The 11,928-nt window shown below is 38.6% G+C and overlaps 1 protein-coding gene across 1 annotated transcript; it reads left to right on the top strand.

The window, feature by feature from the left end:
* Positions 1–806: 806 nt before the first annotated feature.
* Positions 807–11,603, top strand: LOC137293523 (DDB1- and CUL4-associated factor 5-like). The gene is made up of 9 exons (XM_067824122.1): positions 807–1,180; positions 2,412–2,555; positions 3,442–3,478; positions 3,758–3,897; positions 4,926–5,055; positions 6,023–6,236; positions 6,377–6,443; positions 8,716–8,834; positions 9,891–11,603. The coding sequence occupies exons 1-9, from the start codon at positions 955–957 to the stop codon at positions 11,271–11,273; spliced, it is 2,460 nt and encodes an 819-aa protein (XP_067680223.1). The 5' UTR covers positions 807–954; the 3' UTR covers positions 11,274–11,603.
* The last annotated feature ends 325 nt before the right edge of the window (positions 11,604–11,928 follow it).

Here is an 11,928-nt window from a genome sequence, read left to right on the forward strand (position 1 = left end):
AACCACCAGGCTAGTACTTGTCCCATATACATGTGGAATAATTCACAGTTTTGTCACGGTAAACAATTGGAAAGACAACGATGATAGACCCTGGTTCCAATCCCCATATCAAAACAATTTGGAAAACATGGTGTCCATGAATATGTATATATATAATATGCTGTATATGGTCTGGATCTTGTACAGGTTTCAATGTTGTATCTTCAGGGGGAATATAATATTGAAACATGTAGGAGAAGATCTGTGTCATATATGTGTGTGTGTATAATTAATAATAATTATTAATAATTACAATTATACATAATTTTGTCCAGTTAAATCCTTATACTTGGTGTGAAACAAGGCAAAATTTCTAACGATTATGATGTGTCAGTGATATTCATGTTGAGGGCCCATTGTGACTGTAACATTTGGTATTGTTTAACTTTACCCATCATGCCCCAGAACAGGATAAGAAATGCCTTTTGCTACCTCATTATCAACCACGCCTGAATTACATCCGTTTAATCAGGCCTATAAGCTGAATTTGCCCAACGAGGGATTAATATTTAATATGAATAATGTTAAATACATTTGTATTGAAACCTATGCATACAAATTAATTTTTATCAAAAGTATTTAACTCAGATTTTATTTTTTCACATGTTGGCAAAACTTTGATCATATCACCACAATATTTGCAACATTACTAATGCGCTGCTGACAGTATATTCATTCACATCCTCGGCGATGACATTCGTGACCCTCCGAGGTGTTGAACAATACATGCATGGTTGACCGAGTGGCCCGACATATACCGGAAGATGTCGATCACTACCGAACGAATCTCAATGTGGAGGCCATTATGCATCTAAGCGCAGGACACCGTGGAGTGCAAAAACAGCTGTCAAAATGTGTAGTAACCTTCCTATGATTCCCAACTTGCTGACAACAAGGCCTGATGTCTGTTGAATAATGGCAGAGACCCACACGCTCAAAGGAAGATGGAAAAACTCCACCAATCCCCTGCCATTTTTGTGCCGGAGAGAGCTGGGTCCCGATGACTCTCAACTGGGGCATTCGCTCCTGAGAAAGAGAATCTCGGTAGCTAATAATCTCTATCGACGCGATCTCAAAGCACATTATGGCTGTGTTAACGCAATCGAGTTCTCTCACGGAGGAGGAGAGTGGATTACGTCAGGTAGTGAACCTTGAAAGCATCATAATTCATATCTCCATAAACTGTAACGGGACAGGCCCACGAGCAGAAATCGGGCACCTGTCCAAGTCATATGTTTTCGTCGAGAGGTAGTCACACTTCCGCTAAGTGACAGAAATGTCATTGGGACATTGGGATGTACAGTGCCAATCAACGTGTATAGTTTGTTGGAGAACATAATGACCCAACGCCTGTCCACATTTCTTCTTTAGCTGTGACGTGTGGATATATGACGTCACATTGATATGACGTCATGTTACCGTAATGTAACGCAGTTACTTGTGACTAAACAATATTGTGACAAAACTAATGTAGTGTAGCCATCATTTATATTCATGAAAGCTTCAACATCAATGTATAGGTACTTGTGTATGGTTGTGATTTTGAACAATTTTTAATAATAACAATAATAATATTCCATTTATAATGCGCATTTCTCCATTTATGGCTTTGTTATCACTGAAGGAGTTGGTAAGGTACTGGGTGTTGTTTCATTGTGAAAGGTACAATATGAGAAAGTGATAATTGTCTTTTGAAATTGCACCTTCAAATCGATCTGCTCATGCATTGTGCATGTGAAATGCATATATTTAGGTTTGTTGTGTATTGTCAGTTATTGACTTTTACTTAGTAAGAGGTGTCTAATACAGCTAAGATCTACAGAAAATTCACTACAATATATCATATTGAACAGGTTCATTGTTGTTATCTTAGTCATTCACTGAGCCCCTGGAGTATTGTGATTTGCATTACTTAAAACAGAGTCTGATATTATGAAACTGATATTTTTACCCTCAACTAGCTGTAGTGTCATAAATAATTGCTCTTTCTGTTCTTGATTTGTAAACTACATTAGTATGTGTAGTTCGGACCAGTTACTTGCCAGTCAGTTTATTTTTTAGATATTACTGTTAGAGATTCACATTTCATGTTAGACCATATTGTTTACTTACAATTGCTGTGCTCCTTTTTTCCGGAGAATATATGAAGCATACAAAAATCAGTTGCTGGCTGGTGGAATGTACTATCCAGCTGAAAGCTGAAGGTCTGGGTTTGATTCTCGACACTCATACTATGTGTTAAGTTAATTTTTGTGTTTGCCATTGTGATATTGCTCAAATGTTAATGGGAAGTACACTTTTGACTTCAAAACCATTAACCTGTGGTAAACCCATTTCTGCATTGAGTCTAGGATGTCCTTCCACTCTTTCAGGAGGGGATGACCGCAGAGTGTTGCTATGGAACGTCCAGCGAGCTCTGTGGGACATCGGGGAGCCTGCCTCCATGAAGGGCGAACATATCAGCAACATCTTCTGTCTAGCCTTTGATCAGGAAAACAAGAAAGTCTTCTCAGGAGGCAAGTCATGAACTGCGTTACATGTTGATTGCTTATTTTAACATATTGAATGTATATGAAAGATATTTGCTGGCCATTTAGTCAAATGTTATTAGCCTTAATGTTTCTTACTTGTGTCGACTCAGCTTGTCGTAAGAGGCGACTAACGGGATTGGGTGGTTGACACATGTCATCGGTTCCCAATTGCGCAGATCAAGGCTCATGTCGTTGATCACAGGATTGTCTGGTCCAGACTCGATTAATTACAGACCGCCGCCATATAGCTGGAATATTGCTGAGTGTGGCATAAAACTAAACTCACTCACTCACTCACTCACTCACTCACTCACTCACTCACTCACTCACTCACTCACTCACTCACTCACTCACTCACTCACTCACTCTTACTTGTGTCAAATTTTGAAGCATGCAAGGGTGGCCAATATATAGCTTAGGCATTGCTCATGGCTGTAAAGAGTTGCATTCCTCGGGCATGCCAGAGCCCCATGATTCGTGGTTTAGATCTCAGGTCTCTTGATTATGGTTCCTTGTTTGTCAGCACTTTGGGTTTTATCTAGAACCAGCTTCATTTTGGGTTTTCCTGTCATATTGAAGCTGCTTGTCATGATACAACCAGAACAAATTCAAAAGGGCATTAATTATACCTGTTCACTCTATCAGATTGTTTTGACTTTGTGTTGTAAAGCAGCAGAATTATCCTGGCAGAGTTGTCCTTAACGTGTTAAAGCATGTTTCCGTCAATCACCATATTCATTACCTTAATACCATGGTTACCAGTAGCAGTAAACTATCCAACACAGTACAAGTATACAGGGGTATTATTGCTTTTTTATTGAAAGCCATGGTCTTTGATCAGTGATTAAAATCAGACTTTTGATATTTGTAGGTAATGATGAACAGGTGATTGTCCATGACATTGTGACGTAAGTGATTCCCCTTTGTTTTTGTATTCATATAATACTGTCAAAGAACAGTGTCTACTTGTTCAGTATCTTTTCTATACTAATCATAACAAATGCTCAGAATTAGTAAACAACAGATCTTTTGACTTCCTTATTCCATTTCTTCACAAACATGGAAGTTGAATCCTCAAAATAACTTTAACAATTAATATTTTTGTCTGAAAGTTAAATGATGATCCATTCAACTGATATGAGCCTCCACAAGGAGAGTTACCTTGTGTTACGACTTCCTGTTTTCAGAGGGGACACAGTTGATGTGTTCCGCCATGAGGATGCTGTGTATGGACTGTCTGTAGATCCTAACAATGTCAACGTGTTCGCCAGTGCTTGTGATGATGGCCGAGTCCTCATCTATGACATAAGAGAGCCAGCATCTACAGGTTTGTAATTGATTAGACTACTGTGCGTTTGATTTCGTTTATAGTCCATTTGATTCCATTTGAGACCAATGAATTTGCTCACTTACATAAAGTCTAACACTAAAAAACCTACAGACATCAATGCAAAATCAGTAAAATTGTCGGGACCATAGTGCAAAAGAAGACCTGCCCATTTTGTTGTCAACCACTCAGAAAACAATGGTCTGTTTGTGTTTGGAGTTCTTGATTTGCTTGTTTATTAGAAGAGTATTTATGTTTGGACCAGATGTCAAGTGATCAATAGCATGAGCTTTGATCTATGCAATTGGGATATGATAACATATCAAACTCTGCTCTTCAAAAAAAGTAGTGGATATTCATTTTTTTTGTTTGCAATTAAAAGTATTAAGGAGATGTATTAGAGTCAGTCAGTGTTGACATGATATTATTGAATCTTTTTAGAGTGCAGCACCATTTGCACTTCCTTACAACCATAGTTTTTTGGAATATAATCGCTTTTGAAAGATGATTAGTGTATGGCATGTAATTTGCATGTATATGATTTTCATTTTAAAACAAATGACTAGAAACAAACACTAACAAATGTGTGGCGTAGGATGAGAGTCAAAATTAATGTTCTAAGTGATTTCTCGACCTTCTTGAAAAAAACGTCAAAATCAAGAATGGAACCCCATGCACATGTATGGGGCTACTGCGTTGTGCATGGGGATATCATGCGTTGTGTTTACGGGTGGTAATAGAGGAAAATGGTGGTACGTTCATGAGATGTCTGTCCTTGAAACGTTTGATGAAGTTTACACTTAATATCCAAATTGAAAGTTCATTATCCCTTACTTTTTTTGAAGAGTATAGTTCTCACCAATCCAGTGGTCATTTATTTGATTAGGGGATTCTTAACTTAACACTGAGTTGTGTGAAAGGATGATTTACGAATGAATGTTAAAATGATATTGACTTATTGTGATTGTGTTTCATGAATACAGTTTTTGTGGCTTACACTAAGTTACAGTTTTATTATTCAATTTCAGAACCATTCTGTCTTGCAAACTACACATCATCAATGCATGCAGTCATGTACAACCCTATTGAGCCCCGCCTCCTAGCTACAGCCAATGCCAGAGAGGGAGTAGGATTGTGGGACATACGTAAACCAAAAACGTAAGTGAGGGCTACTGTGTTTCTGGTCACCATCATGTATGCTAGCTGGAGGGGTTTAACATTATTTTAAAAAAGTCACTTGCCACAGGGCAACCAACTTTAAGAAAGTAACTTGTCCTGACTAATTTTCCTCTTGCCTTTTGACAAAATCGTGATGATGTAATTATGAAAGAATAAATCAACATGGTGTTTGATGTTAATGTTTACTGGACTGTTTATTGAAAAGGGATAGATAGCAAAGAAATGTAACTCTACGTTATTATGATTGTGAAATTTAGTGGCTACATTTTGAGTAGATAATAAATGAAATCCAACTTTATTTACAGTTTGAAATCATACGAGGAAATTATCTAGTAGCCCACGGACAAGTACGATACGATTATTTGATTGCCCAAAATGAAAACTGGCTTGTCCCCGGCATCAGTCGATAGTATTTTTAACCTTGGCTAACTGTTTCGTATATTTGTTGTCTTTATTTTCTATAATTCTTGTTTTTATCAAACATCATGTCTATTAGCTGTTTCATATATTTGTTATCTTTTTTGAGGATTTTGTAATATTTCATGGAGTGAAAATCCCATAGGAACCATTCAATTGTTTCATACCATAAGTAATGAAATATGTCAGAACAGGAAAACATGGAGGCTCAACGAGAACCGGACAGCCTTAACAGGTCTTAGTGAAAGATAACTTTTTACTGTTAACAATGCTTTTGCTTTGAATGGCCCAGATACACTGTTTATTGATCTGCTGAGAAGTGATATTGTAAATGGAGATAATTTCAAGACTGAGATGCATTTAGGATGGGAGGGTGGTTAGCTTTCGGTTTTGCTAGAAGAGCAGTTCAAGCCCCGAATCTGCACATCAGTCAAACTCTGTGATCTATTTGCAGCATGTTCCAGTCTTTGCTTCAGGAGATATATTGAAATTCAAGTTCTTATTTGGGGTGTTTCCACTCTATCTGCAGTTGTTGTTTACGCTATGGTGGGAGCTATGTTCAGCAAAGCTGTATGAGTGTGCGTATCAGTCGTCTGGGCGACAAGGTGATTGCACTACGTCGCCGTTTGCCTCCAGTGCTGTATCGGACACACAGCCCTGAGCCAGTGTGTGAGTTTGACCACACGGGATACTACAACTCCTGTACCATGAAGAGCTGCTCATTTGCTGGAGAAAATGATGAAGTAAGAAAATATATACAATAGAAATGTCTTGTTTACATTTTTGTTTAAGTGAAATTCATCAGTCAGACAGACCATACCAAGTATTAGCTGTAGGAAAAAAGTCAGTATTGTTGAGTATGTGTTGCCATCTTGTGTTTCAGTACATTCTGTCTGGATCAGACGACTTCAACTTGTACATGTGGAGGATACCAGACGACCTGTCTCACAGTAGGCATAACCTCTTGAATATTGTTGTTAGGGCCGTCGTATACAACTCTTGTGTTCTTCTGTGATAGTCAAGCCAATATCTATGATACATTTTTATCTGGATACTTTAATGAAGGCATTCACTGGTCAAAATGGTGTTCACTTGTCACAATGGTGTTTACTTGTCACAGTGAGGGTGTCTACTTGTTATGATGAAGGTGTTCACCTGTCATGATGGTGTTCACTTGCCCCAGTGAAGGTGTTCTTGTCATAGTGGTGTTTACTTGTCATGATGGTGTTCACTTGTGGAGGTGTTCACAGTGGAGGTGTTCACCTATGATAAAAGTGTTCATTTTCATGATGAAGGTGTTCACTTGACACATTTGAGGTGTCTACATGTCATGATGAAGACATTAACATGTCATTAAGGTGTTATTTTGTCTTGAAAACTTACTTGTCATGATGTTGTTCACTTATCACAGTGAGAATCTGTTCATTTGCAATGATGGTGTTCACTTGTGATGCTGAAGGTGTTCACTTGTCACTCTGAATGTGTTCGCTTGTCATGATCAAGGCATTCACTTGTAATGTTTCTTGTCATGAAGGGGTTCACTTGTCATGAGTCATGTTGAGGATTTCTGTCATGAAGGGGTTCACTTGTCGTGAGTCATGATGAGGATTTCTGTCATGAAGGGGTTCACTTGTCATGAGTCATGAAGAGGATTTCTGTCATGAATGGGTTCACGTGTCATGAGTCATGATTAGGATGTCTGTCATGAAGGGGTTCACTTGTCATGAGCCATGATGAGGATGTCTGTCATGAAAGGTGTTCACTTGTTATGAGTCATGATGAGGATTTCTGTCATGAAGGGGTTCACTTGTCATGAGTCATGAAGAGGATGTCTGTCATGAAGGGGTTCACTTGTCATGAGTCATGATGATGATATTTGTCATGAAGGGGTTCACTTGTCATGATTCATGATGAAGATTTCTGTCATGAAGGGGTTCACTTGTCATGAGTCATGATGAGGATGTCTGTCATGAAAGGGGTTCGCTTGTCATGAGTCATGATGAGGGTTTCTGTCATGAAGGGGTTCACTTGTCATGATGTGGATGTCTGTCATGCATGTGTACTTATCATGATAAATTTGTTCTTTTGTCTTGATGAAGGCATTCACTCGTGACGATGAAGGTGTTCACTTGTCAACCTGTGAAGGTCCAGGGTAGAATAGGCCTTCAGAACTCCAAGCTTGGCATAAAAGGCAACTATTCTTGTTTTAAGAGGTGACTAATGGAATTGGGTGGTCAGACTCGCTGACTTGGTTGACATATGTCATCAGTTCCCAGTTGTGCAAGTCGATGCTCATGCTGTTGGTCACTGGATTGTCAGGTCCTGGCTTGATATTTACAGACGGCTGCCATATAGGTGGAATATTGCTGAGTGCAGTGTAAACTAAACTCACTTGTCATGATGAAGGTACTCACTTGTCATGATGGTGTTCACTTGTCATGCTGAAGGTGTTCACTTGTCATGATGGTGTTCACTTGTGATGATGGCATTCACTTTTATGATGGCATTTACTAGTCATGATGGTGATCACTTGCCATGATGTTCACTTGTCATGATGGCGTTCACTTGTCATGATAGTGTTCACTTGCCATGATGGTGTTTACTTGTCATGATGGTGTTCACTTGCCATTATGGCATGCACTTGTCGTGATGGTGTTTACTTGTCAAGATGGTGTTTACTTGCCATGATGGTGTTTACTTGTCATGATGGCGTTCACTTGTCATGATGGCATTCACTTGTCATGATGGTGTTCACTTGCCATTATGGCATTCACTTGTCGTGATGGTGTTTACTTGTCAAGATGGTGTTTACTTGTCAAGATGGTGTTTACTTGCCATGATGGTGTTTACTTGTCATGATGGTGTTCACTTGCCATTATGGCATTCACTTGTCATGATGGTGTTTACTTGTCATGATGAAGGTGTTCATGTCTCATGGGAATGTCAGTCATGAATGTGTTCATTTGTCATGATAAAGGTTTTCACTTGTCATGATCAGGATATCTGTCATGAATATGTTTACTTGTCATGATGAAGGCATTCAACTCTTCTGGTAAGTTATCTGTCATGTCAGTATCCAAGAAAATAGTTACAGGCTATGAATATGTTTTCTGGTATTATGTTTTCATATTATGATAAATATGATGATGTTTCTGTTTTATCTTCATAAACAGATTTCACACTCTTTACTATGACCTGGATGTTTGTTGTCGTTTTTACCAGGACAATACACAAGGGAGGCTCACATGGTTCTGAAAGGTCACAGGTCAATTGTAAACCAAGTGCGCTACAACCCATCTGATGGGCTTGTACTGTCATCCGGTGTGGAGAAAATAGTAAAGGTAGGATCACATTGCTAATGGTCCTGGTTACCAATTTTAGTGGTAATACTTAGAGTTAAGTAGGAAAATACTGGGTCGTCACACTGTGTATTAGTGGTCAGTATCACAAATATGTCATCAAATAATGTGGGTTCTTACCTATGAGGGTGGTAATATCTTGATTCTTTTTTTTCATACGATGACCATGGGCAAAATATCAGTTTGTGATGGTGACATGATGTCATGAACTTTGCTATGATGTCACGTCTCTTCTGTGACTTTGCATTCTACATCCGGTCTATGTTTCAAAGTAGATTTGAGTTTGTTTTCCACAATTTTATGACTTTAGTAATAAACAGAATATTATGTTTGTTCCCATATCATACTATGTTTATGACATTTATGCCTAAATATCGGTATATCCCATGCTAGGGAATTACGAACACTTAGTCACTGCTGTTGTAAACACTCATATAATATCCTCTGTATTCTGTGTAATCAGGCCAGTCTTTAATTATAGGTTTCTGTTGGTGAAAAGTCTCCTTTTCAGGATGAAATACATAAGATGAAATGGGAATTCTCAAAATGACCAGATACGTTTCGACTTATAAGAATTTATCATTGAGAAGTATGAACTTTTAGCTGATACCACTTTGTTAATATCAAAGTGGTTAGATGTGTTATCTTTTCCTAATTCTTATTTCTTCAGGTTGGTGATTATGTATTTTTGTGAACCACATAAAAATGTAGAGGGCTGTATTTGCAGGCCCATGTGATTTAGCTGTAATATTGTTGATTATGCATACATTTACTTACCAACCCATGATGATCTGTCTTGGAATTGGTCTTCAGCCACCCATGCCGATCGAAACAGGCGACTAACAGGATCACATGGTCAGACTCGGTAACATTGACGTATGTCATTGTTTGCATAGATCGATACTCATGATGTTGGTCACTGGATTTTCTTGTCCAGACTCTATTATTTACAGACTGCCGTCATATAACTGGAATATTGCTGAGTGTGGCATTAAACAACAAACCAATTAACCACTTGCTTGTCCTTACCTTTTTCAGGTTTGGAATCCCTTCCCGATGCCTAATAGTAGTGGTGACCTTGAGAGGAGCAACACGTCTGACCTCAGTGAAAGGCCAGTGTTCACACCAGAGGAGTACATTAATTTGGTGCTACGTAGTGGACATATAATGTCACATGATTACAGCCACCAATCAACAGAGGAGGATCCTCGCATGATGGCTTTCTTTGATAGTCTGGTTCAGGGTGAGATGGACATGTCATCCGATGACCTTTCCAGTAATGAGGAAGAGTTGTACGAAAGAATTGTACAGGTGACGCGATCTGAAGTAGATGCTAGTGAACATGAAGTGCAGGACGAGGTGAGCTCAGTGAATTCTGGAGAAGAGAGTGACTTTAGTCCATTTACATTAGCATTTGCAAGTGTCATGGCTGCTCAGACTTCAGAAGGATCTGGACACACACGTCTGCTCGATGCACAAGATTCTAATAATTCCGGTGCAGAAGATGCAAGGGACAGTAATGACCAAAGATCAGGAAGTCGGAGGAGCATAGCAGAAATTATTGCACAAAATAGGAAAGAAGTACTGAAAGCTATAGAAACCAAGCAAAAAACCGTGACAAGGAGAGAAAGGACTTCCAGATCAAGTGCTCGGGCTACCTCAACTTCAGACTCAGACTCCTCAGATGAGGAACCGTCTGTTAAAAAGTCCAAAAGTTCCACAGTAATAAAAGACTCTACCAAACTGCCAGAGAGGCAGAAAGTAAGGTGCCATCTGAAACGTTTGAGAGAGTTACGTTTCCGAGCAATGAACAGCGACTCGGAGAGCAGTGATACTGGAGTGTCTGCTAAAAGACTCCATGTTGACAGTGAAAGCAGTGCTGCAGAAATGGATAGTTCAGTTTCAGAGTCTAATTTGCATGATAAAAAAAACACTGAGCAAAGTGTTTCCTGTACCAAAGATTGTGGAGGACCAGGTCTAGGGCCTTACCTCCATGAAACAGAATCAGGCCACGGGTCACGGCTTGGGTGCCCCTCTGAGAAGTCCTCATCTCAAAATAGCAATACTGAACTTCCAAACACTGACCATCAGCCTGACTCCATAACATGTACCAAAAATATAGATGGTGTGATAGACAAGGAATTGCGGAATAATATAGATGATTGTGTGCCATCGACAAGTAACTGTGATTCTGACTCCTGTAATGGAAAGAATAAGGAGAAATCTAGGAAGAAGCTGAGAAGCAAAAGTTCCAACTGTCCTGAAGAAACAGCAGATGTCTCAAATTCTTGTGATCCAAATAATGAAGAAAGTAAGGAACCTCTCTGGAATGAGTTTAAGCGGTTTAAAAATAGATTGGAGCGTGCCAGGCGATATTATCGTAATCGTAGCAGTAGTCAGCCATCTAGTGATGATGATTAATTACCTGTAAATGACTGTCAGACCTGTGTGATACTGGAGTATTCAGTATAACAAATTTTGCTTCTATATATTTTGTTTTCTTTATTTGTGTGCTTTTTCTCACGAACTAAATGCTTCAATTTGATGACAGATATTCACAATTCAGTGTAAAAGTCACACATGGTCACATTATAGGTTGCTCTTGCCATGGCTACCTGCCAAGCCTGCATGTCATGATGTTCCAAGAAATACAGTACACAACAAGTGTAGACAACTGTTCTTATTTCTTGGATATTTATTAATAATGTAGGGTGAAGGATGGTCAAAATAAATCAAAACACATTGAAAAAATGCTTTCTTTTGTGATATGTTATTTATACTGAAGGAAAAAAAATAAGGGATCACATGAAAAAGCAAGTGTTCCTTTACTTTTTTTTCCATATTTCTTCACAAACTTTGTATTGCATAGCTTGTTGAAAACTTGGAAAAAAATATGGGAACAATTGTGCTTTCATATGATCATATATATTTTTCGTCAGTATATATGAAAGTGTATTGAAGCAATTATTCCAACACACTTATATGTTTTATGGGAATTATCAATCAAGCCACAGTTTTAGATGGCAGACTTTCAAAGTATTGGTCAAAGATTGTTTAAAGAAATAGATGTGGGATG

The sequence above is a fragment of the Haliotis asinina genome, chromosome 8, assembly GCF_037392515.1.
Source record: "Haliotis asinina isolate JCU_RB_2024 chromosome 8, JCU_Hal_asi_v2, whole genome shotgun sequence".
Taxonomy (NCBI): Eukaryota; Metazoa; Mollusca; class Gastropoda; order Lepetellida; family Haliotidae; genus Haliotis; species Haliotis asinina.

Excerpts from the sequence above, each read along its gene's own strand:
- LOC137293523 (XM_067824122.1), top strand. The coding sequence starts at position 955 with ATGGCAGAGACCCACACGCTCAAAGGAAGATGGAAAAACTCCACCAAT. Across the intron at positions 2,556-3,441 it reads CAAGAAAGTCTTCTCAGGAG|GTAATGATGAACAGGTGATT; the intron begins GCAAGTCATGAA and ends TGATATTTGTAG. Across the intron at positions 6,237-6,376 it reads TTGCTGGAGAAAATGATGAA|TACATTCTGTCTGGATCAGA; the intron begins GTAAGAAAATAT and ends CTTGTGTTTCAG.